The sequence below is a fragment of the Telmatherina bonti genome, assembly GCF_933228915.1.
Source record: "Telmatherina bonti genome assembly, chromosome: 15".
Taxonomy (NCBI): domain Eukaryota; kingdom Metazoa; phylum Chordata; class Actinopteri; order Atheriniformes; family Telmatherinidae; genus Telmatherina; species Telmatherina bonti.
Window position 1 is genome coordinate 10,198,050 of NC_136613.1, and position 27,490 is coordinate 10,225,539.

Genomic DNA, 27,490 nt, shown 5'->3' on the forward strand with positions numbered 1-27,490 from the left:
TCTTTTCTTTTCTTTTTTTCAATTTTCTGTCATGGAATATTAATTCAATAGCTGACTATTTTGTCCTACTGCGTTGCCGTACCTCGCTGTCAGCGTGACTCTAAGGGGCGGTGCAAGAGTTTTAATAAAAATACAGATACTTCAGTGTAAACTGCAATCTTGCAAGATACAATGAGCAATTCTAAGTCAAAGACCATCACCGTGATCGGCAGGTGAGCAAGAAATAATGTTTCCATTGTGCAAAGCTCTGCTGGAAAGCTGCATTTGGAAGAAACTGCAAAGTGTTCCTGAACCTGACCTCAGCAGTTGCAATTCTTGTTTTCTTGTGGGTACATTTGCGTGTACTTCCAGTGAAGTGAATGTATTTGCCAGAGTTCACAACATAAGGATAATTCTGATTGCATTTTTATTCACCTCTGGATACTTCCTGGTCTAGAGTAGTTTATGTTTACAGCTAGATTTTATCTCTTTTTTTTCTTATATTATCTTATCTTTTTTTTTTTTTTTTCCCCAAATCATATGCATGGTTACTGGTTACTGGCACGACCCACTCCATGAACAAGATTTTGTCTTTGCTGGCTCATTGGTGTTGTCCTTTTTGTCTGCTTCATGGACTTACATTTTGACCTTTTTTCAGTACACTTATTTGGGATTTGGTAGTCCACAGAAGTGACCTTAAGGAAAAGTTAACACTAACCCACAAATTCCCTCTGTTTTTTTCTTTAATTTGGATCTTTTTATTTTGTGTGATCTGCTTTGCAGAATCACATTACACTACAGAATTAGTAAATGTTGATTTATGTAAAGAAATGAATAATAAAAAATGTCAGGATGACAGAAAGAATGAGGCATCAGCAGGTTTTAGCAAAATGCTTTAAACTTGAGGCTGTGTTTTTAAGAAAAATGAATTGACCTCGATGCACAAACTTTAAAACATAACTTATCACACACCTGCATGGATGGTGGAATTTAATAGTTTGATTAAATATACTTGTCTTTGATTTTTATGCTTGTTTTCAGTGGGCTGATTGGCCGTTCCTGGTCCATGGTGTTTGCCAGTGGAGGCTACCATGTGAAAATCTATGACAACCAACCAGGACAGGCTGCAAAGGCCATGACAGAGATAAGGTGAATCCTGTTACAATAATTGTGCAGGGTTATCTAAATTGAATGCAGTAGTAAAATATTCCGCCATTTAATCAGTCTTTAAATCCAGTTGGGCTATGCAGAATAATTGGAATTATGAAGGATTACTTAAAATGTCTACAGTTGTGCTATGTAACGTTACTGATATAATTAAGCTGAATATAAGCAAGAAATCATATTATCACACCCTCTTAGTCAAAATAATATTTCTTCCTTGTAGTGCCTGAACAGAACAAAACTCAAAAACTGGTTCACTAACTTAAAAAAAGGAAAAATAAACATGCGTAGTCAGAGCTGTTGATAGAAATTCTGAAAAGTAAATTAGATAATTATATCAACATTTTTCATGGGTCAAATCAGTGTGCTTTAAAACTATTAACAACACATAAGGGCATGTTTCTAGCAGCTGTTTTTGTGTTGTTATTTACAAATAACAACACAAAAAGCTGTTCAAAATGTAACTTGCTGCTGCATTTAATGATTATAGAGGACTTCATGATGAGCAGATGACCCACATGCTATGTGACCCGGTGAATAAACACATGTTCAGGCTTAAAAGCAGCTTCACAGTCCACTCATCTCTAGTTAAACATTACTGTAAAATGACAAAGAATGTTTACTGAATTGACTGTTAAAAATGCTGACAAGAAAATAAGCTCCTATATCCTTTAAGCTACTAGTACACACAAACCCAAACCAGCATCTCAATAATCTAACGTTGTTTATTTTTTCTGCAAACCCCCCACTGCTTCCTTCAGATTGTTAAGCTGCAATCAAATTTTAGACTTTTGAAAGCTTTTGTTTGTATATGAACAGTAGGGGGTGTCAACGTATTGTTTTGTCAGTATTGCTGTGTGTAGTTTCCTCTAAACAAGTGCTTTTCCGAATCTAAGTCATGCTGTGGTGCAGTTGACTAATTTATTCTTTGTAACTTTATACTGACATATTATCAAATGTTGTATGTCTGTAACTTAACTGATTTTGTATCTTCCAAATCTCTGCTGCCAAACATGGTTCTGACAAGCATGAAACACCTTTATAAGAAGGTGTACTATTTGTACAAAATGTATATTTAAGAAAGTTGTCTTAAAGCAAGGCTCCATGAGTGAAAGAAAACTATCTGTATTGAGAAATAAATTACTTGAACTTCTCTGACAGAAAAAAAAGTTGCCATTATCTGCACAACTTTAGCAGTGACACAAAAGAAATCTAAGGGAGTTAAATCTAAATGTGTGCAAATTAACAAATGAATACATGTCAAACATTTTATTACTGAACAAGGTGTTCCAGGTGGAGATTTTGGACAATGATTTAATATGAAAGAGCTTCATAATGCAAATATCTTTAGCATATCCAGATCTACAGTCTATCTGCTAACTGAACAACCATCTTGCACACATACAACAGGGTGAAGAACTGGTCAGAATATGCAAACCTAAACTAAATCCCTAAACAAAACAAACGTATTCTGCTCTGTGATGCATCAGGAAACAGCTGAAGGAGTTAGAGGAAGCCTGCATGCTGAGGGGAGAGCTGACCGCTGCACAGCAGCTTGCCTTGCTCAGCAGTTATGAAGACTTGGCTCAGGCACTGGAGGGTAGCTTCTTTGTTCAGGTAACACAACGGACCACCAAAACACTTTGTGTGTGTTTGTCCCACCAACCCCTAATGCCAAAATCAGTCAGATGGCCTCAGGATTCATATCTCTTAGTTTTATCAAGTGTTTGTCCATCTAAACAAGACTTAACATTTACAAACCTGATGGAACAAAACAAATACAAATACATACATGTGTGTATATATATATATATATATATATATATATATATATATATATATATATATATATATATATATATGATTATTGCTTGTTAATTTTTTCAGCACTGACATTCTTCATTGGTGAATCATGTTAAAAATGCTTTAGGGCATGAAACCAGGAAAATAAAGTGCTTATGACCCCACATAAACTACAATACTTTCACACCAATGAGTCTCTTGAGTTAAGTTAACTAGCTTTGCTCAGGAGAGAATTTTACTATATTTTAATACCCATCTCTTTTTTATTTTGTCTTTGTCACAAAGGGAGCATAAATTGGCACTTTACCAATATTGCCTTAACCAGAGCCAGCCTACACAAGACTTGAAGTTGAGTATTTAGGGCGAAGTGAAAATGCCACAGCACACAATGATGTATTCATCATAGCAGAGATGAATGCTGCACACACAGGAAGTAACAACAAAAATCAATGATAGATTTCCCAGAATAAGGAAGGATATAGACATAAAAGGTTTTTCTTCATGACGTTGTTAGCCACATACATGGCAACATTTCCTGGTGGCATGTTGCCATGTAATGTGAGTTTACCTTTCTATTGATTAGATGGTTAAGCGTCACATTGTTAGCCAATCAATAGCTTGTATAAAGACTGATGCTTATCCATACTGATCAGATAGTTACATGGTTCCAAATTTGGTGTAGGGCAAGGATCGTCATTCTGGTCCTTAAGGGCCTTTGTCCTGCAGACTTTCCAAGTGTGCTAGCTGGAACACACCTGATTCAAGTCAGTGTGTATTTAACAGACATGTGCAGTGCTTGTCCGAGTCTGAGTCAGGTGTGTTCCACCAGGGACACTTGGAAAACCTGCAAAAGTACAAATGTGTTTTTAAGAGTAGAAGACAGTCTGTGTTATGGAGATCAGGGGGAGAGTTTCAGAGAACAGTATATAATACTATAAAACTTAAAGGAGCAGTATGTGACAAACTCAAAGGACAATGACAGACAAAGTAATGGTTAAAAATCATACTTCTGTCTAATCACACGAATAACTTATATATTTTATTTTCTTAGCTTTTTTTTATGTATTTGCTGTGGGTCCACATACACAACTCTGCCTAACCGTAACGCTTTATGCCATCATTTTTACTACATTATGTCTCAATGTGAAGTTAAAACTCTCTGAGCTTTGAAACTGTGGCACTGGGTTTGTTTGATGCCAGAGCACCATTTGGGATAAGTAATACCTTAAAAGGCACATAGAAGACAGCTGCACCTGAAGCTACTGGATCCACTCGCAGATTAAACATAGTAATTTATAAGTCTTCTTCTACCCACTCTCTTTCAGGCATAACGTTATATTTAATTTCCTTTTTCCCCTTTTTCCGTTTCATGGTTTATTATTGAAAAATAACAGACTTGCATGTCGCCGGTGTTTTTGATGTAAAAACCACTGCCTGAAATAGATAAACAAAAAGAATAATATTAATAATAAACCGTTATAGCGGGGGGAATTTTGGTCATTGACGGCCACCGTCCATTCACAATATTGTTGACATTTGAGGTTATTTCTAAAATGAGATGACAGTTGTATTTGCAGGCTTTCACATAATGGTTATTCATTATGTAATATTAAAATGATTGAATGACCATGATGCAGTTCTCTGTGTTTGTTTGTTTGTTTTATGTTGCAGGAGTGTGTATTTGAGCAACTGGATGTCAAGCAGAGTCTCTTTCAAGACATTGAGCATCATGTTGGTGAAGACATCATTCTGAGCAGTTCCACTTCCTGTTTGGTGCCGAGCAGCGTTTTCTCAAAAATACAGAACCCGAGTCGCTGCCTTGTCTCTCATCCGGTCAGTCCTGCCTCAAAGCTGCAGTTTCTATTTTTTTGTATATGTTTCTATAAATGGTGTTATTTGTGGAGGTTATGATGCAAGTTCATGTCTAATCACCTCAGATTTTTTCTTTTTTTTTTTTTTTTTTTTGTAAATGATTGAAACTTGGACAATCTTAGATCCATCCTTTGGAGTTAATGGTGGTAATTTAACAAAGATGTTTGCTTTTTCTGTGGGTTTCTATGGTAAAGAGAAACATTTGTTTTGTCTTATTGAACTGAAGATGTATTAAGCTGATTTTATTTATCATTTTAAATGAAGCCAGATATGAACTTTAGTTTAAACCCCATCAGTTTAGTTTAAGTTCCCATCTGAAGAAATATTTCTAGATTTGGTCAATAACAGCTCCACAAAATGAACAGTAACCACGTCGCTTAACCAAGAGGCTCTGGAAAATCTTTAAAGTATTTCTTTGTTTCTCTTTTAGTGGAAACATAAAGGCAACTGTATGCTTTTAAGGCAGCTTGTTGTCTGGCTGTGTGTAATATTCCACAAAATACTATCATGAACCATCACGTTGAGGTGGTGCAAGAGCAAAGGAAGTTCCTTTTCATTTTTTGCTACTAATTTGCACCACTGTGTTTAAAAAGTGGATTGTAGGGGTGCTTCATGTGCTGTACAAGAACCTCTCAAGTGTATTCCCTAAAGAAATGTGATCACAATGTTTCCTAAAAGAGCTCACCCACAACCATCATCATTTGTCTCTGAATGCAGCTACAAAGTGTTCAAGCCCAACATCCAAAGACTCCTCAGGATTCAAACATGTTTATCTCTGGCTCTGATTAGCACTCATCAGATGAATACTCAGGTGTACAAAAGGGCTTTTCTCAGGGTCACATGGGTGTGCACAGCTCAGCTTGTCTTTACAAATAAATGGGATCACATAATGCAATGTTTTGCATTGATGAGTCTGATCAGTTTAGCTTCTTTGAGTCAGCTGGGAGCTCACTTTCAGTCCCGCTATGTGGAACAATCTTGTCATATTTTGCGGTCAAACTCGGCCTACAGGATTCATTGTAATACCATTCTTTCATGTTGCCATCACTTACAGACCCCTCCTCTTATTCTTGTTTAGTCCCGTCTCTTCTTTTCATCTACTATTCAGATCTGTTTGAGAGGGGCGGTACATAGAAATCCAGATATTTGGTAGCTTTTAGTTGGAAATCTATTCATGTGCCCATATCTGAATACAGCAGGTAAAACCCTGGCATTAATATACCCACAAAAATTGTTAGGATATTTCACCCACTGGAGTACCAAACCATGTTCTGCAGAGACTTTCTCTCTGAAAATCATTTCTAAAATGCAGCTGTGCAGAAAGTCTGGACCAAATTGTCCAAATATTCTCCAGATAACCTGCCTTGTTTGTGCCTAAAAGCAACTAGTTTTCTGAAATCCAGTTTGATAGTTTTTAAGGAAGATCATCAAAATACCAGTGTCTCTTATTATATATAATAAAAGATTAAATATATCAGCATAAATTATTTACCTTTTCCCTCACTTTGCTTTTTATTTGAACTCAATAAAACTGATTATGGAGAAATCGTATACAACCTAAAATTTGAAAAAAGTAACCCAAGTGGCAAACGAGTTAAACTCGTGAGGATAGTTGTTTGCAAGACTCCTTTGTCCAAATCAGGGGTGTCAACCTCCAGTCCTCGAAGGCCGGTATCCAGAAGGTTTTTGTTGTTTCCTTGCACCAACACACCTGATTCAAATCAAATGGATCCAACAACATCTTGTCAACCCATTCATTCATTTTGATCAGGTGTGTTGAAGCATGGAGACAACAAAAACCTGGAGGATACCGGCCCTCGAGGACTGCAGTTTGACACGTGTGGTCTAAATGACATAAATTCTGTGAATTTTTCTTGTGCTCCCCAGGTAAACCCACCCTACTATGTCAAACTAGTTGAGCTGGTACCTCATCCAGAGACATCAGCAACCGTTATGGACACCACCCATGCACTGATGACCAAGGTAAAGCCTAAACAGCTGGAGCTCAGTTATGTCAGAGCACGTACGATGATGGAGAAGTACACCAGTTTAGCAGATTATGCTCTTAAATCCACGACAAAACAAACTCTTACAAGTTGGTTTGACGTTTCCCTACTGTTTTTAAGATCAGACTGGCAAAGTCTTGCTGAGGCTGATTTACCATAAATGACGGTGAAAAGTTCACTGTGAGCGGCGGATTTTTTCTAGGAACATCTCAGAAGCTGAATTTTATCACATGAAATAAAACACAAGCCAGCAGCTTGAGAGATGTTCCCCGATCCCCGATTCTAGGAAGGTCTTCTCTGCTAATTAAGTCTACCTTACTGGTTCTTTGAAATTTGATTCCTCTGCATTCATCCCGTCTTACCAGCTGTTTTGTTGCAGCTTTTGTTTATTATCTCTTAGGTACATATTTTAATGGCATTAGTCTTGCTCATTTGTAATGAAAAAAAAAGACCTCTAATGAAACGCTAAATTTCTTTGGTTTAAACCATTAGATATACAGATTAAAGTGACTGTACATAGCAAATATTGTTGAGTATTTTGAGACATGGAGGAGTAAATGAAGTAAGATCTTCGTATATCAGTACTTCTATCTTCTTTGGAGATTTTTGTCATGCTTGATTTCAGATTTCTCTTGATCCAGGTCGGCCAGGCACCTGTCTGTCTGAAAAAAGAGATAGACGGCTTTGCCCTCAACAGAGTCCAGGCTGCTATAATTGCAGAGTCATGGAGGCTGGTCCAGGTCAGTACAGAGTGAGGTTCTTTTATTCAATAGTCCATGAGAGTTTCTTTTCAAAATGAGGCAAATGACTACAACATTTTTCCTCCTTCGCCCTCCAGAAGTTATAAAGCATTGTGTTGTCACCCGCTTGCTCTTTGAATAATTATGAGGAAAGGTAAATCTAGCTTTTTCTAGTGGAAACTGTGTTGACCATAATTTTACACAACATAAATACTATACCTATGAAAATAATAAATGTCCATCAACAATAAGCATATTTTAAAATAAATAAAAATGAATTATAGTTGGGTATTTGTGGCATAGAATATTTGGCCTCATTCTCCAATATCTTCTCAAATTTTTCGCAAGCTCCTCTTATGGAAGATTCACAAACGTGTTTGTAGTCAGAGGTGTCCAGCTCTGGTCCTCGAGGGCCACAATCCTGCAAGTTTTCTATGTATCCCTGCTCCAACACACCTGACTCAAATGAATCAATCATTGTGAAGAACTTTATTGGCTATTGGATCCATTGAATGGAAGCCAGATGTGTTGGAGCAAGGCCACATAGAAAACCTGCAGGGCAGCGACTTTGGACACCCCTGGTGTAGACGGCTAAATTGTTTGCATGTTTTAAAGTCTCTTGGATTAATGAAAGCCATTAACTGAGTGAAAAGATGTGTCAGCTGTCCCTAATTTGAACAGGATAACATCTGAAAATGCCAGAAGAAACCGATGGGCTACTGTGGACAAACACTGAAAAATGAGTTGGTTTTCCAACGTACTGTTTGCAGTCAGCCATTGAACTGCAGTGTGATTGCACTTCTCCTGTTGCATTGCTAGGTCTGCACCGTGTTTTCGCTTCCCTCTTAAATAGATTTTCTTTGTGCAATTCAAGAAGGCAGCCTGAAATATGATGCATCTGTCCAGGATAAATGCACCCAGGATGAAGCTAGAAGAGCTAGCTATTAGCTAGTTGCATGACTGTGGCTAATGCATCATAGTGGGACTATTTATAATGTTCCATTATTAGGAAGGGGCTTTCTTTGCTCACTTCATAAACTAAATACCCACCTTATCATAAAACTATAACAAAATACTTAATATAATTTATTACTCTGGAATCAGTGCATTTCAAATGAACTTACCTGTTGTATTTATTAACTTATTAATACTAATTATACTTATTATGAGTATTTCATGTCTGCTTAAATTAAAACAGAATCATTTCCAAAGATCATCCCAGAAAACAAAAATTCTTTTTTTTTTTTATTTTTTTTATAAAGTTGTCTCTGGTATGTCACAGTTTTAATACAAGAAAGCCCTGAGAATAGAATTAACAAGGGGATGTGTGTTTTTATTCGCAGACAAAAGCTCCTCGGTCTCATTGAAGTGTTATACGGCTGAGCTGTGCAGCGGATGGCTTCTTAATGGAAGCAGAAAAGAGCAAACCCTTATCGGCTTGCCCCTGCTATAATCTCTGCGTTCCCCCTCCAATATGGCACACAATGAACGTAAATGAACCTTAGTTGCTGATGACAGGCTTTATTATGTAGTCGCTCATGGAGGAAATGGTTAGAACGATAATAAGAACGATGAGCGTGACAGTAATAGCAACTGATGGAATGTCAACCTGAGATGTTCAGTGTTACCTGAACTGAACTTGTCCGACATCCGGCCTCTCTTCTCTGCTAGAGTTTGCACAGTGTCTAGTCACAGATTTCATTGTGTCCATATTCCTTTATGCTTCTATCACCGTTTGTAATAAAATGGTATTATTAAATGCTTTTACCCCCACTTGCCTCAAAAAACTTAAAAATACAAATATTGGGAAAGTTTATAAAAGATAAACTGCTTTTGTGAGGCAAGCTGAAAACGTAGTTCTCCTGCATGAAAACTGAAGACGATGAATAACTTTAAATAGGAAAGAATCTCTTTTATACATCAGATGTTTGTTGGGAAATGGACCAAATGTTTGGGCTGGTAGGATGCCGAAGGCTGAAGTCTGTCCCTTTGTAACAAGGAGGTTTATGTTGGGAAGAAACCAGCAGCATGGCTGATAATGGGTTAAGAGGGATGATGGGACTGTAAACGTTGCACATCATATCATCACCACTATGAACCTCAGAGTCAAGACGAAAACATGAATTTTGGCAGGAGACTGTTTCATCTGCTGCCTGCGTCGCTAACCATAAGGTTAGAGATGATTAGTGCATGTAGCTTTGTGTCACTGCTTTTATCTAGCTAGTAATAACCTGCTAGTCGATGTACACAAACAAAAAAAGATTCATCAGCATTTAAACCACAACTTATGGGTTGTTTAGTTAGTGTAAACAAAACCCGACTGAACACATTGTTCACTGAACTTTTGACTGTGATACTTTCCATAAGTAACACTTGGATATTTTTTTCTTGTCTATTAAAAAAGGAAAAGAAGAAATTAAATGAACATGTCTGACTCAAATTCACTCCACTTAATTCATAAAAGAACATGGCGGATGAAGGATCTTTTAAAGAGGTAGATTTTTAATGAGTGAATAATTTCAGATCTCATATTGATTCTGTATAGGTTATGAATGCTGATCATGCAGTCATAAAAGTTACACTCATCACTCCAATATCCTGTTAAACTATGAGTGCTCTTATCACATGGGTGTTTCTAAGGCTTTTCTCGCAGTACCAAAGAATCTCCCTCGACCTTGTTCCATTTTGTGTCTGCAGCTACCCCTTAAAGCAGGTCAAAAGATGTATTTTCATAGCTGGGAGCCATTCTAAGATGTGTCTGTAGAGCGCAAAGGAGGCAGAATATGATGCAGGAAGTGCACTGCTGAGTTGCTGAGTGTTTTGTGACGCGCTGCCAGCCTTCCCCTACAGTTTAGAGTATTAAAAATCAGCAGTATCATGCTGGAAGTGCAAGTTATAAAAATAGTTGTGGATTTAAAATCTAACACACACAACGCAGCATTCTAATATTTTGCATGAAATAAGATGAAATTTTACATTTATATCAGTTAAAGTACAAAGTTATAAGCTGCATGGTGGTTTTGGGGAGGGGTTTGGTTCACATAGGGGTCTTTCTGTGTGGGATTTTCATGTCCTCCTCGTGTATGCAAGGGTTCCCTTCGGGTACTCCGACTTCCTCCCACTGTCGCACACCCATATGATGGGTATATTGATCACTCTAAATTGTCCCTAGGAGTGTGTGTGAGTGTCCAGGATGTACCCAGCATCTCACTGGGTAACTACTGGGATAGACTCGAGCTCTGCTCTGACCCTCAGTGGTATAGAAAATGCAGTGTAGAAAATGCTCTTTAAAAACACAAGACATCACAAAGTTACAGCTGTCAGGACAGCGGCGAAGGAGTGGACCCCAAATGCAGAGACGAGGGAATAGGGATGTAGGTTCAAGACTAGTTTAATAGACAGAGGAACTCAGGGGACGAACAACAAACAACAAAATGATCCAGCAACCAAGAACTGAAACTGGGGGGTATAAATACACTGGAGAACCAAACAAGAAACAGGTGTATGGAATGAACTAAAACAAGAACAGGTGAACTCAATGAACAGGCAATTAATAAAGCTAAACAACAAACAAGAGGACCAAACAGGAAAAACTAGAAAATAAAACAGGAAACCTGAAACAAAGGCACAGCACAACCACATCATGACAACAGCTGGGATTCCACGATGTATTTTAGTATAAGGACAAACTCCATCCATCCATCCATCCATCTTCTGCCGCTTATCTGGGGTCGGGTCGTGGGGGCAGCAGCCTAAGCAGGGAAGCCCAGACTTCCCTCTCCCCAGCCACATTTGTCAACTCTGCGGGGGGGATCCCGAGGCGTTCCCAGGCCAGCCGAGAGATGTAATCCCTCCAGCGTGTCCTGGGTCTTCCCCAGGGTCTCCTCCCAGAGGGACGTGCCTGGAACACCTCACCAGGGAGGCGTCCAGGAGGCATCCTGACCAGATGCCCGAGCCACCTCAACTGGTTCCTCTCGATGCGAAGGAGCAGCGGCTCTACTCTGAGCCCCTCCTGGATGACTGAGCTCCTCACCCTATCTCTAAGGGAGAGCCCGGCCACCCTGCGGAGGAAACTCATTTCAGCCGCCTGTATACGAGATCTCGTTCTTTCGGTCACGACCCACAGCTCATGACCATATGTGAGGGTAGGAACGTAGATCGACTGATAAATCGAGAGCTTCGCCTTCTGGCTCAGCTCCTTCTTCACCACGACAGACCGGCGCAGAGCCCGCATTACTGCAGACGCCGCACTGATCCGTCTGTCGATCTCACGCTCCATCCTTCCCTCACTCGTGAACAAGACCCCGAGATATTTAAACTCCTCCACTTGAGGCAGGACCTGACTCCCAACCCGGAGAGGGCAATCCACCCTATTCCGGCTGAGGACCATGGTCTCAGATTTTGAGGACCTAGGTCTTATTTTGTCTTTCAACTGTTCGTACTTTTATGCTATTAATGTTGATTTATTTTATTTTCCTGTACCGCACATTGGTTACCTCGTGGCATGTGAAAGTGCTCTACAAATAAAGTTTTGATTGATTAATTGATTGAATGCGAGAGGATGATAAATCATTCTTTTGATCCAAGCAATTTGTCCCCCTCACTTCTAAAATGATGGCTACGCCCTTGGCGTAGGGGGTCCTTGAGATTGAAACAAGGAAGGGTTCAGTAAGCAACGTAGTTCATTGTGTACAGCCATCTGTTGAAATGCCTGTTGGTTGTGTGACAGAATTGAAGTGGATGTAACCTTTTTATCACACTCATGCACGATTGAGAGTCATTTGTGTTCAGGTGTGCAACATTTGCACAGATGTATTCAACCTAAGTTACATATTAGAAACTGCATCCTTAAAGGATCTGTCTTTGACTTTTAAAAAGTTCCCAGAAAACCGTTCAATGCTTAGAAGATTTTTTTAAACATAAAAAAAAGAGGTGATGAAACTCTAAGATCTACTGAATTCCACGTCAGTGCTTTTGGACTAGAAAGTTTGTGGAAGAAGAATGTGCACAAACTGTAAGAACAGGTTGGTCCAACGTATCGCCTAATGAGAGCTTCAAGTTGCATTTGCATCTAAATAATGTGCATTCTTTAAGGTTAATAGCAGTTGTAGGAGTCTGATCTGTGTTGTTAATGTCAAAGTACTTGCAAAGATAGACATGATGCAAATATAAATGAGATTTATGCAGTAGCTTGTACAGTTTGTACACAAATGTAAGTTTTAAAAAAAATGAGCATCGACAAAAGAAGTATACTAACTAAATGATTTTATTGCCTTTTCTGGGCCAAAGTTACTTCTACAAATTTAAAAGATTCATACTGTCTAAGTAAAGAAATGTCATTCATTTATTCTGATGTGTGTGAAGAGAAAATGTCCCATAGAAATTGAACAAACAAGCAAATATTAGCGTGTTTGAATATTTGTCCAATAAAAAACCGACTGGAAGGATCTCAGTTCAGTCTGCCAATACGTACATGCTTCCCCCCTTTTGGTTTACATGTTTTAGTGAAATATCTTGACAAGTTTTGTCTGTTATTAAAGTCATAGAGAGAAGTCTAAACTCAGAGTCTGTAGCCACATTTTAGACTAAATTCTCTGTTTGTTGTGTTGTTTTATAAATTTGGCGATACTTTATTGATTAATTTTGTGTCATTTTGTTTATAGGAACCGGGCCCAAAGCTCGGATGTTGCACATGATTGTTAAGATGACCTGCTGAGAAAATGTTAAGATCATATTCTTGTATGCATTTCTTAGAACACATTTGCATTTTTATGCATGAGTTTCCCTGAATTTTCTTTTTTTGTATATTAGCATTAAAAAATGCATGATCTTTTAGGTTCCTCTGTACCACCGAAGAAGTAGGAGCAAACTCAGAAATGTTTAAGAACATATATGAATAAGGTTTTATCTCAACTGTGTTGTTAAGGCATTTGTGCATTTCTTTGTTTCATTTTTTAAAGCTCGTCCCAAACAAGTTGTACAGGGTTGAGGTCAGAAGATTGACATGCCCGTGGCATGACCGAGAGCACACAGTCCCTCTCTTCTCTTGTTTCTCTCTCTTGTACAGCTGAGAGGTATGCCTGGGGCCACTGCTTTGCTTTATGAGAAAGTTAGAAACTTTGAAACAAGTTTCTAAAAGTAGACCACGACATTACAGGATGGATGTGATGGTTTTGCCTGGAGAAAAACACCCCCACACACATTACTGATCCTCCCCCCCATACTTCACGGTGGAAATTACGCATGATGGTATCATTATTTCATCTATCTGATGATGAACATACACACGAATGTTTGAGTCAAAGCTGTAATGTAGATGCTCCAGGTCATTTTTGAGTCTTTGACTCTTTGAGACCTGAGGGAGGTTTCATGGCAAAGCTAAAGCTGTGTTGAGACCCTTGATGCACACACACACACTGCTGTTTTTTGTTGGGTTTTTTTTACGCTGAGCTTTAAGTAGTAGAAAAGCTATACATGAGCCATACAAACTGGACTCCATGAGAAGTTGATCTTCTTCAGAGGAAGTTGCCTCCCAGGTTGAGCAGGTCAGACTGTGCCCCAGTCACATGATCAGGAACAAGTCCTTCCTGTGCGGCCACCTACAAGAGTATTTTGCTAGTTGAGCTGTATCATTTCTTGGTAAAGCTCTTCCGTTGTTGTGGAAGTTAAATTCAAAGGTGACATGGATTATAGATAACAGATAAGCATTTGCAGAATGACAGTCTATGAAACATCCGTTTGCCCACGTTTAGCTGGATGGATTACTTTCAGAGATACATAAAACAGCTATTAGTGTCATGTCTTGTCGTCTTTTGCATTTTCTAAGTTCCAGATTCTTGTATTATTTTCAGTTTTTCCCTGTTTAGTTTGCTTATCTTGTTTCCTGTTAGTTTCCTGTTTCCTGTTGGTTAGATTCACCTGGTCTCGTGAGTTTATTCATTACACCTGCACCTTGTTTGGTTTCTGTTTGTATTCAGAGCTCTCGGTGTCTGTTCTGTTTGCTGATCTGTTGTGTTTAGTTCTGTTAGCCTTCTGTGTCTGCTTGCCCTCAGTTAAGTTACCTTTTTAAGTAAAACATCTAGTTTCTGCATTTTTGGCTCCCAGCTCTACATTTTGGGTCCACACCTTCACAACAACCATAACAATTATATCTCAAAAGTTAGCTATCAAAGACATGATTTCTTGACGTATTTGTACTTTTTTTTTGCTTCCGGTACATTTTAGAGTTCATTTTACGGTTCTTTTATTTGTTTTTAAGTCCTTACATGATATGGCCCCTCTGTACCTCTCTGAGCTGCTTATGCCATATTCACCAGCCCGGTGTCTAATCAACTGATCAGCTCCGTCTGGAGGTACCGAGGTCAGAGTATATGTGGTTATTGCTCCAAAACTATGGATTCTCTGCCGCTGCAGGTTAGAGAATCCACATTGCTGATGACTATTTAAAACCCGCCTAAAGACCCATTTTTATGACCTGACATTTCATCCAGTTCGATTGTTTTTACTGTTTTTAATGTTTTTACTTTTGATTGTTTTTTATTTGATCTTTTATTCCTTTACCTTCTGCTATTCAGACCTCACTCTGCACGTTTTTAACGTTTTACTTCTTTGTTCACCACTTCGCTGCAGTCGGCGTTGTGTTAAAGGGCTTTATAAATAAAGGTAAGTTGAGTTTTGAAAGGTGCTTTCATTCAAGTTGCAACAAAGATCCTGTGATTGTCACAGTTTGGAATTTTTAAGAGGTCACTGACAAAAGAGTAGCTTCTCAGCTGACACTGAGTCAAGTGTGCGTGCAGTTAGGTGGAGACACTTGTTTGGTTAGTCACTACCACCCACTAGAACAGATACGGGGATAAACATATCACTTCTGAGGATTAAAACATAACAAATCAAGCAGTAGGTTTAGCCTCTGCCTCGTGACAGTAGTACGTGTTGTGATTTCACACAGGGCTGTAGAAGCTCAGGCTCAGATCTGCATGACATTCCTTATTGTGCACGGATCTCTACATTGTGTGACTTCTGTTTAGGGGAATTAATCCCACAAGCGCTCTTACGTCCTAGCTGACAAAAATGCCACATCGGTGTTAAAGTGCCAAACTTTGCTCTTGAAGACGCTCCGGCTGAATGAATGACAAAGCCTCGTGTTCACAAGCAAAGGAAAAAAGAAACATGTGTGCAAGCTGAAGAAAACAGTGATGTCTTCCAGTTTTCCAATCAGTATAAAGAATAGGGCTGTGACGATATGCTTTTGTCCCGATTCGATTCAATTCCGATCTTTTTGGGGTGCCCATTCGATTTAAATTGCGTTTCTCACAATTCTTCGATATTGCTAATATTTGTAGATTAAAAAGCAAGAAAAATGTATAAAACTTTCTATTTGGTCATCATTTATCTTGATTTCAATTGGGAAAAACAACAAGGTAGCCAGACCATCATTCTGCTGCCATAATGCCCAAGAAGACAAGTTAAGAGATCAATAAAAACAATAAAAATGACAGAAGTTTTGTAATGGATTATATTTATTTATTTGAAAAAAAAAAAAATCGATTTTAAAATTGTGAAGCAAAAAAATCCAGATTTTAAATTTTTCGATTCGATTTTCCCACCCCTAATAAAGAATAAGTAAAATTATACTGTAACACCTCATCATTAATGTTTCCAAGAGTCTTATATTCTCAATGGATTTTAGAGACATGAACAAATGTTGCTGCACATGAGGAAACTTCACAAAAACTGATAGACACTGAATGATTATTAAATAATGATGCAAATAATAACATAACACACTCAAAAATGCAAATCATAAAACTGTGTTGCTAAAACTATCAGTATAGTTTTGACTATACTTGTTGTGGTTCCTGCTCTGACCTGTGCTGCAGTGGGTGTGCCTGTTTCCCTGGCAATCAAGTCCACACCAGGTTCTCATCGGGTAATCAGCAGCAGCAGCAAGATAAAAGGCCAGCTCAGTTCACCAGTCATCGCCTGATTGTTGTGTCATCTGCGGTAACAGCTCACAGCCATTGCAGAATTTCAGCTTAAGAATTTAAACTGCTTGTTTCACAACTGTCTGTTCTGTCACCAGTGCATGATTCTTGCCTGCCTGCCTGCCCGTCAACCTGCCTGCCTGCCCGCCAACCTGCCTGCCTGCCCGCCAACCAGCCTGCCTGCCCGCCAACCTGCCTGCCTGGCCACCTACCATTCTGCCCAGGAGAACAATAAACCTGTCCTAGTATCCGCATCCAATCTGCACTTGGGTCCTTGTTTGTCCTACACTACAACAGAACAATCAGGCCATCAGGTATGGATCCAGCAGATTCTAACCCAGAAGGCGCCGCCGGACAACTTCAGCAAGCCCTATCCGGTCAGAATGCTCACTTAGCTCGACATGAGCAGATGCTTCTAACTTTGGACCAGAATTACCACACCATCCTTACGCAGTTGTCTCAACTCACCAGTCATGTGGCTGGTCTGGTACAGCCTGCTCCCGATCAGCAACAGGTTCCGGACTCATCCAGGCATCCTACCGCTTCTGCCACCCCGGTAAGAGAGACACACATCCCGGACCCCAAACCTTATGCCGGGGATCTGGGTAAATGTAGAGGGTTCTTACTCCAATGCTCACTTGTGTTTGACCAGAAGCCCATCACTTATGCCAGTGACAAATCCAAGATCTCCTACGTCATCGGACTTCTGGAGGGCAAGGCTTTGTCATGGGCAGAAGCAGCGTTTGAACGGCAGGGTTTCAGGCACATGTCTTATCCAGCTTTTATGGATGAGATGAAGAAGGTGTTTGACCATCCAGTGAGAGGGGGCGATGCCGTTAAGCGGCTGATTAATCTCCGACAAGGAAAAATGAGTGTTGCTGAGTTTGCTGTGGATTTCAGGACTGCGGCTGCGGATTCGGGCTGGAATGATCAGGCTCTTTGTGGAATCTTCACAAATGGTTTAAGCAGCCGGCTTAAGGATGAGCTTGCCACCCGTGATGCATCAGATTCCCTGGACGACCTGGTTTCCCTCTCAATAAGGCTGGACAACCGCTTACGGGAGAGAGACAGAGAGCGGCAGACTCGTTCTGAGCTGTATTTTCCTGGCTCCACCATCGGAGCGGTCCGCCCTTCCCTTCCTAGCACAACACAGTCCGAGGAGCCCATGCAGCTGGGCCGAGCTCATCTGTCCACGGAGGAACGACAGAGGAGGAGGGACACCGGCGTTTGTTTTTATTGTGGAAGACCAGGACACCAGAGAGCTGTCTGCACAGAACGGCCAAAAGATCTGGGTCGTCAGTAGCTGTGGGAGTACTGACGACCACCACTCCAAAGGTAATTCCCCACACAAAGACACTCATTCCAGCGGTGCTATATGTCAAGGGTTTCTCTCATCCAGTACAGGCTTTAGTGGATTCTGGAGCTGAAGCAAACTTTATTGACAAGGAATGGGCTGCAAGAATTAATCTAGACCTGGAGTCTCTCTTCCCTCCTGTTTCTGCCCGGGCTCTGGATGGCAGCATTCTTTACTCCATCACCCAAGAGTTTGTTCCGGTTAAACAAATTGTTTCGGGAAATCACCAGGAGTTTATCAGTTTCTTTGTTGTAAACTCACCAAATTCACCCCTGGTTTTAGGACACCCCTGGTTATCGTTACACAATCCCCATCTGGATTGGACTACTGGGAGGATTATTAACTGGAGTTCTTATTGTCATGCAACTTGTCTTCACTCTGCCGTCCCATCTGGTATAACCACTACCAGTCATTGTCCCACTTCTAAGGATTTGTCAGACATTCCTCTAGCCTACCATGACCTCGCTGAGGTGTTCAGTAAAGAGAGGGCCCTTTCTCTTCCTCCTCACCGACCATATGACTGCGCCATAGACTTGTTACCTGGGGCTCCGTTGCCAGCCAGTCGTCTGTACAATCTTTCTAAGCCAGAGACTGAGGCCATGGAGAAATATATTTCGGATTCGCTGGCTGCTGGTTTAATTAGACCTTCTTCTTCCCCTGTTGGCGCAGGTTTTTTCTTTGTCTCTAAGAAGGATGGTTCTCTTCGGCCTTGTATTGACTACCGGAGATTAAATGCTATAACCATAAAGAATAAGTATCCTCTGCCACTTGAGTCTGCCTTCAACTCTCTCCATGACTCAACAATCTTCACAAAGCTAGATCTCCGCAACGCATATCATCTGGTCAGGATAAAAGAGGGAGATGAGTGGAAGACAGCCTAAAAGACCCCACTCGGCCATTTTGAGTATCGAGTCATGCCTTTTGGACTTTGTAATGCCCCTGCTGTTTTCCAAGCCTTAGTTAATGATGTGCTGAGAGACTTCCTGAACCGTTTTGTTTTCGTCTATTTAGACGATATCCTCATCTTTTCCCACAACCTCACCGAACATATACAACATGTCCGACAAGTCCTGCAGAGACTTCTGGAGAATCGCCTATTCGTTAAGGCCGAGAAGTGTGATTTTCATAAGAACACTGTTTCTTTTCTCGGATACATTTTTGAGAGTGGGCAGGTCCGAGCAGATCCTGAGAAGGTCAAAGCTGTTACCGAATGGCCAGTCCCAACTTCTGTCAAGCAGCTGCAACGTTTCTTGGGTTTTGCTAATTTTTATCGCAGATTCATTCGCAATTATAGCCGCATCGCAGCTCCCCTGACAAGACTTACATCGCCTACAGTCCCATTTGTCTGGTCTGAGCTGGCAGCTCAGGCTTTTGTCAAGTTAAAGGATCTATTCACCACTGCTCCTGTCCTCCTCCACCCTGATCTCAACCATCAATTTGTGGTGGAGGTTGATGCTTCTGATGTCGGCGTTGGAGCTGTCTTGTCCCAACGATCCCCAGAGTCTCAGAAGTTACATCCTTGTGCCTTTTTCTCTCGACGTCTAACACCAGCTGAGCAGAACTACCATGTCGGTGATAGGGAACTCTTAGCCATCAAACTCGCCCTGGAGCAGTGGCGCCATTGGTTGGAGGGATCCAAAGTGCCATTCCTCATCTGGACTGACCATAAGAACCTGGAATACCTACAGTCTGCTAGACAAATGAATCCCCGACAGGCCCGTTGGTCTCTTTTCTTCAATCGATTCCACTTCACGCTGTCATACAGACCTGGGTCCAAAAACCAGAAACCGGACTCTCTCTCGCCAATTTCCACCCAAGACTGCAGTTCCACCTGATACCATCTTACCTGCAACCTGTGTTGTAGCCGCTGTTTCCTGGGAGGTGGAGGACAGGGTTAGAGAGGCCCAACAGCAACAGCCTGACCCTGGCACAGGTCCCCGTAACCGCCTTTATGTCCCCAATTCTGTACGTTCCCAAGTCCTCCAGTGGGGACATTCCTCCCGCCTAGCATGCCACCCTGGTTCTGTGCGAACACTTTCTTTTCTGAGACGCAGATTCTGGTGGCCCACAATGGATAAAGATGTCCGGAGTTTGTTGCAGCCTGTACGACGTGTGCACGCAGTAAGTCATCGCATCAGCCACCTGCGGGATTACTTCGTCCATTACCTGTTCCAAGCAGACCCTGGTCGCACATTGCTCTGGACTTCGTCACTGGTCTTCCAGCCTCAAGAGGTAACACCACCATCCTCACAGTTGTTGATCGCTTTTCCAAAGCTGTTCACTTTATTGCCCTTCCCAAACTTCCTACTGCCAAGGAGACAGCCAACTTACTTGTTCATCATGTCTTTCGGCTCCATGGTCTGCCCACAGACATAGTATCAGACAGAGGACCCCAATTTACATCCCAGGTATGGAAGTCGTTTTGTCGCTCACTCGGGGCCACTGTGAGCCTGTCGTCTGGTTTCCATCCCCAGACCAATGGCCAGGCTGAGAGGTCTAATCAGGATCTGGAAACTGCCCTGAGATGTGTGGCTGAGTCCAACCCCTCCTCCTGGTGTGACCATCTGGACTGGGTAGAGTATGCTCACAACTCCCTTACCTCTTCTGCTTCAGGCTTATCACCTTTCGAATGCTCCCTGGGATATCAGCCGCCCCTGTTTCCAGCACAGGAGGTGGTGGTTTCTGTGCCGTCGGTCCAGCTACACATCCGCCGCTGTCGACGGATTTGGAGGAAGGCTCGAACTGCGCTCCTTCATGCCTCCGTACGTACCCGCCGCATGGCGGATCGTCATCGGACTCCTGGACCCCATTACGCACCTGGCCAAAAGGTTTGGTTATCAGCAAAGACCATTCCATTGCGTACTGATGCCAAGAAGTTGGCCCCCCGCTTTTTGGGTCCTTTTGAGGTTGAGCGGATCATTAATCCCACCGTGGTCAAACTGAAACTCCCCAGTTCCATGAGAGTCCACCCTTCTTTCCATGTCTCCCAACTCAAGCCTGTTTCCTCTAGTCCTCTCGTCCCTCCTTCCAGACCCCCTCCTCCCGCCCGGCTTGTGGCGGGTCGCCCTGCCTATTCTGTCCGGCGTCTCCTGGATGTGCGGCGTCGGGGTCGTGGCTTCCAGTTTCTGGTGGACTGGGAGGGGTATGGTCCTGAGGAGCGTGCCTGGGTTCCGCGCTCCTTTATTCTGGATGCCTCCCTGGTCCGGGATTTTCGTCGTGCTAATCTGGAGAAGTTTCGGTCGCCCGGTGGCTCCCGTGGAGGGGGGGGGTACTGTTGTGGTTCCTGCTCTGACCTGTGCTGCAGTGGGTGTGCCTGTTTCCCTGGCAATCAAGTCCACACCAGGTTCTCATCGGGTAATCAGCAGCAGCAGCAAGATAAAAGGCCAGCTCAGTTCACCAGTCATCGCCTGATTGTTGTCATCTGCGGTAACAGCTCACAGCCATTGCAGCATTTCAGCTTAAGAATTTAAACTGCTTGTTTCACACTGTCTGTCCTGTCACCAGTGCATGATTCTTGTCTGCCTGCCCGCCAACCTGCCTGCCTGCCTGCCCGCCAACCTGCCTGCCTGGCCACCTACCATTCTGCCCAGGAGAACAATAAACCTGTCCTAGTATCCACATCCAATCTGCACTTGGGTCCTTGTTTGTCCTACACTACAACAATACTAAAAACAAAATGAAGATGAACCTTAACATTTAATAAGTTTCCCCCATGACTTCCCTTTATCTCCCTGCATAGTTAAAAGAAAACCTTCCCAGGTAGTTTGAGCATAATCGGACAGAGGCGGGCGTAATTGGCACGTTGCACGCTGGCTGCAGTTTAACTGCGTTATAAGTTATAAGCAGGACTTACAAACAAGACCTCACATCCATCACAGCAACATCCTGGTATGTGTACAAATAAAAAATTCTCAATGTTACTGTTTGATTGGACGTGCAGGTATGTGCTCATGGGCTGCACAGTGATCTGGTGTGTTTTTTTAAGCAATACACAACTATATAGCTGCTACATAACTGTGTTGGAGTTGAATAATATTTTGTTATGATGATGATTTGAAAACAGAACAATTCACCCAAATCTACATGTGTATATGAAACACACTAAATGATTGGTTTCCTGGAAGATGATTTGCGAGCAGCTCATTTGACATCTGAAGTCCTGGGATAACAGCTCAGTCACAAATTTCTGACCATAAATCAGTCGGTTTAAATGAAATCGCAGCAGTTTTGAGACACAGTGCTAACAGGGAGAAAACAACAAGGAGAAACATGTACAGTAAATGCAAAGGATGCTAGCTTAATTCAGCACTTTTTAATGTAATAATGCACATGTGATTAAACACAACTCAGAAGGCATCATGGACTGTGTAGTTCTGAAACTTTCCAACCATGTTCTTAAAGGGAACATATCCTCCACATTAACTCTGGATTTCATAGGGAGAGTGTTTCCAGTCATCTATGAAGTAAGACGTCTGAGAAATCAGTCAGTGTCTGAATGTGTCCATTAATCCTCCAGACCAGTGACTGTAAATGTTTGTAGAGGAAGCATCAGTGCTTCCTCCTACTCTTTTCAGCCGACTTGTGTCCATCAAGATGCTGAAATCTTCTTTCTTTTTTTAATTCTAAAATGTATTCCTTATTTTAATACAACAATCAATATAATTTCTTTAACTTCATGTCCATATGAGATCATTGTGTGTGTTTGTGTGTGTGTGTGTGTCACAAGCATAAAGTACTTTTATATTAAGAAAACTTTCATGAGGTTATTTTGTGCCACTTGTTCCAAATCAGGCTGGAGTCAATCCCAGTAACGTTCATGCGAGAGGCCTTGACAGGTCACCAGTCTGTGACAGGACCAACACATAGAGGGGAGGAGGGGGGGGGGGAGCCAGAGTACCTGGAAAGAACACACGTCTTCATGGGGAGAACATGGACAACTTTTCACAGAGCTCATGACTGTTTAAATGTTACTTTGCATGTTGGCTGGCTGTGACTTCTCTGCTGTTTTGTAGACATACCTCCACTGATCAATCATGACCCTCCGCCCCTAAATTATAATCAAGAACTTGTGGGTTTACAACAGAATATGAATAAACATGTTTTTTTTTAAAGTGCTGGTTTCACCTTAGCTCTCCCAAACATCTCAGATGTTCAGTTCATGTTTGCATCGCCACACACAACCAAAAGATCTGTTTGTTTTGTGAGAATTCTTCCTTCAATGTCTCTGAACACAAGCTATCACTTCATTATCAGTCATAACCAAGGTAACAAACTGGAGCTCCACTGTGCAGCTTTCACTGCAGGGTTTTCATTGGTGTTCGACAGAATCAGTTAGGACACAAAGTTTTTTCTGCATATACTCCCTACTTAAACCTTAAATAGCAACAGTACGAACAGTCAAAGATCAAAGCAGACTGGGCGTTCAACACTGAACGTCAAGGCCTGTGGTCAGACAAGAGCCTTGTGATCCTACTTACATAACAGGACCCTCCTTCACCCCTCTAAATACACACACAAACCCAGAAAATGATCCTTGAGTCAGGGCCAGCGTTGGAAAGCAGAGTGGCTGAGAAAGCGCCTCGTTACCCCCAGTGATTACATTGGAGAAAAGACCCCACCCACCAACCCACTTTGCTCAGATAACAGACTCGTTGTTGGATGCAGGAGTCAAACAAAGGCGACCCTGTCCCTCTCCTCTTGCTCACCCTACTCTCTGTATCTGTTTCCTCAGTGGTCGGCCAACAGGCATCTCAAACCCAAAAGATATCTAAACCACTCCCTCCATCTTTCCTTCCTTCCATCCCTCCATCCTCAGCTCTCCCCTCCCTTGTACTTAATCCTGAGGACACAGAGTTGCCTGATTAGGGAAATGCTAGAAGTAGTCTGATAGGATCAAAGAGAATTTGGTCCAAAATGGCGGCGATGAGAAGCCATGACTTTGTGGCATTGAAAATGTGTTGTCAGATCCTCAGATTTAAATCTGATCTCCAGTTCAGGTTTAAATCCGAGGGTCTGATAGTCATGATGCAATTAAGAAATAATGGTGTCATCTCTATCACACCCTGAACCGAGTAACTTCTGGGAGAAAGTGCCAGAAACCAGATTTACTGACTGACCTGAAGAGAATAAAAAAAAAAAAAAAAACGAGATTTCTGTTAATCAGTTAAATAAGCTGCTTCTTTTTCCCGTCTCACTCCATCAGGACGGTGTTATCTCAGTCAAGGACATCGACCTGGTGATGTCAGAGGGACTGGGAATGCGTTACGCCTTGATAGGTCCCATGGAAACAATGCACCTGAATGCACCTGAAGGTAACGGCTTCCCTGTTAATTTCCCATACATACAGTCATCAGGTAATAAACCCGTTATAACCAATTCTTTCTTCATGGGAAAGGCCAAAAGAGGATCTTAAAAGAAAGAAATGACATGTGATTATAGCCTTGAAATCATGGCTAAGAGACAGAATGTGTCAGTTTTCTCACTGCCAGCATACATGGATGTTTTTGTCATAGAAGAAGCTTCATTCCACCCAAACTTAAACAGAGTTTTAAACACTTTAGACAATTAGAAATGTCCGATCCAACCCCAGTTAACTTCTTTTACTCCTGTGTTTGTTCCTGTAACACAACTGTTGCAGTGAGCATGAAAAGCTCAGAGTAATTCACTGCTGAAACAAAACTGATAATTCCTGGACATGTATGTTGCTGAGATATCTCTACACAACATACAAGTACGATACAACACCATGACGCTCCAGTGTGTCACAGTGAGAATGAAACCTCAGGGGGATGGAGAATATCAAAGGGGAGTGTGAAACCCAGAGGGTAACCCTGACTATGTATACACACACACACACACACACACACACACACACACACACACACACACAGAGTACACTCTGACTGAACAAAGCAGTCTTTTGATGGGTAGCTGAATGCACTCCCTCACACCAGTAATCCAAAACTCACACAGCCCTCATCACGGCCTTCAAACCAGGTGCCAGCTCTACCTGTAGTTACAGTACTAGACCTTTTTTAAAAGTTTTTTTTCCTTCAGTACGATGATCATGTTCTCAGAAGATTGCTAAGACTCCTCTTGTACTGATTTCAAGTCTTTAGATCGCTCCAATCAGATACCTGAGCACCCAGGCTCTCTGTCTCTCCTGCGCTACCTGAATGCTTTTGGAAACTATCTACCTGCACAGGAGAACAATGTCCTTTAAAGGAGCAGTTCACTAAAAGCACAGGAGGCTTTGAAACAAACAAAAAGACATTTTAAAACGCATTCCCAACTTTGATCCACTTCTCCAGCAGCAATCTGACTCTGCAGAAATTGTTGGACATGACTTTTAGCAGAGTAAGCAACTGTGCTGGTGAGAAGAAGATACTGATCCAAGGACGGAGGAGAAGTTTGGGTTTTTTTTTTTTTTGTGGAGATTTTGTGTCACTTTCTTGCGAACTTGGAGACAAGTGGAAAATATTGTAACCACCATTTGATCTGATTACAGCTCAGGTTCTTGATAAAGAAGCAACCAACGCAGGACAAAAAAGCGATGATATGACATATTTATGTAGGTTGTAACCCTGATGAATCCTTAATTCTGTTTTTTGTTTAGCTGAAGATTAAAACAGTAAGATTTACTTCCTTCAACCAAAACTGGTGTTAACTGATGTGTAATATGCAAAAGAAATAAAAGTAGAACATAGAATTAATGTTTTTAGGAGTTTTTGCAGGAAGCCAACAACAGCATTGTGGTTTCATTGAAAACAAAGCAAACAGCTTGAAATAGCACAAGTACCATCCAGATTAGAGGTTTGGTTGAAGGTTTATGGTAGTTATCACACTGCCGTGTCACATAGAGTCAGTCCCACTGAGCTTGATGCAAACATTCCAAGTTCACCTCGAGGACAAAGCGATACGGCTGCAAGTGCAGCTGCCTTGCAACACTGTTGTTACATTTTGGGAACAAGTTTTTACAAAAAGAAGAAAAGTAAAATAAAACACAAAAAGCTTTCATTTATTATTTCTTTTTTATTTATTTTTTAAAGCTTGTGTGTTTAAATAAAGTGTCACGCTTTAAAATGTGGTGTGAAACTTCATTTCAGTGTGATAGGAGGGTTTTAAATGGAGTCCCTCTGACCTGTCTCACTTAAAGAGCTGCTGTGAAGCAGTTCGGACACATTCTTTTAAGTTTATTCCAGAGTTTTCCACTGTGGTTTAGTAATGCTGCAAACATCCAGTCTTCACCTGCTGCATTTCTTATCACAGGAATGTCAACAGACCGTACTGCTGGCCCTCTTTATGGTACTTTTTGCCTCATCATCGTCACTGCGTTGCTTCACAAATCATTATCTGAGATTTTTAACATTTAAACTCACCAATAAAACTCCGAGGGATGCTTGATTTAGCTGTATAAAGCATTTGATGCAAAGCTGGCAGCTTATATATTCTGTTATCAGATTTATTTTTCATGTTATTGATATTTTACAAACAAAAAAAAAAAAAGAAAAAATACTGCAGATGTAAAGAAAAAAAGACAGATATACTTAATCTGTTCAACTCATGTGATATTTTTTCCCCAGCTGAGCAAATCCAACAGGGCCTGCAGGGAAGGAAAGGCAGAAATCTATTTATTAATCTTTAACATTTTTGTTTGGGCAGAACTTAAATCATTGAGTAGGCAAATTATTTGTCCCCTCTAAAGATTAATAGATGATAAATCTCTGAAAGTTAAACTTTTAAAAAAAACCTCTGAAAGGAGATTAGTAAGTTATTTAAAAGGCATCGAACTCTCAGCAAACATTTTAATGAAGAACAATAACGTAAGAATCTGGGCTGCTCGTGGCTTTGTTGTAAAGCGAGTAGCAAACAGTTATTACATGATAATTATAAGGAATATGAAAGCTAAACGGTATCACAGCTTCATAAGGATGTTTGTTCAGTGTTGTATGAAATAATCACAAACCTAAATGACAAAGATCATCATGAACAATGAAGAATTTTATTTTACAGCTGAAAATCTACATTCTGAACATGATAAAAACATTTATAATAAAAACAGAATCATTCTGGCATCAACGACAGGAAAGGTTCTGTAATAACGACATTTTATATGTATATCTGTATACCCTTCCCTCACCCACTCCCCCCATCCCCATCCCCCCTGGCTGTTCATTCCAGGCTCGGGGTTTCTACCTGGGAGGCTGGGAGCTTGAGGATCCTGTGCAGTATCCTAAATGTTCCTAACATTAATCTCTTGTGGATGGAGATGACGTTTCTCCAGGTATCCGTTGGAGCTTATCAAGTGTGTGGGACTCTGCCCCCCCATCACTCAGATGATCACATGCACTACGGCTGCCTTCATCTTCCAGGCTTTCGCCAGCTCTTTCATGAGCCCGTTCCTCGTTCCTGATGCTGCCATCATTGGGAATGGTTACATCCAAGGCAACAGCATTCCTCTGCTGCATATCAGTGATCACATGGACAAACATGGTGATGGTTGCCATTCCCACTTTGTCAGGCTGTATCTGGCAGTCCTACAGGATCCCCACCATCTCAGGAGGTGTTTCCCGATGTGACTTAGTGGTC

At 41.3% G+C, this 27,490-nt stretch overlaps 1 protein-coding gene across 1 annotated transcript in view; it reads left to right on the forward strand.

Annotated features, from left to right (window-relative positions):
- The first annotated feature begins 92 nt into the window (after positions 1–92).
- cryl1 (crystallin, lambda 1) overlaps positions 93–27,490 on the forward strand; it is a 34,338-nt gene continuing 6,940 nt past the window's right edge. Inside the window, exons 1-7 of the mRNA XM_079254833.1 lie at positions 93–212; positions 1,021–1,128; positions 2,634–2,760; positions 4,618–4,779; positions 6,706–6,801; positions 7,466–7,564; positions 24,105–24,213. Coding sequence (XP_079110959.1) covers positions 172–212; positions 1,021–1,128; positions 2,634–2,760; positions 4,618–4,779; positions 6,706–6,801; positions 7,466–7,564; positions 24,105–24,213 — 742 coding nt within the window. The 5' untranslated portion in view covers positions 93–171. The remainder of the gene's footprint in view (positions 213–1,020; positions 1,129–2,633; positions 2,761–4,617; positions 4,780–6,705; positions 6,802–7,465; positions 7,565–24,104; positions 24,214–27,490) is intronic.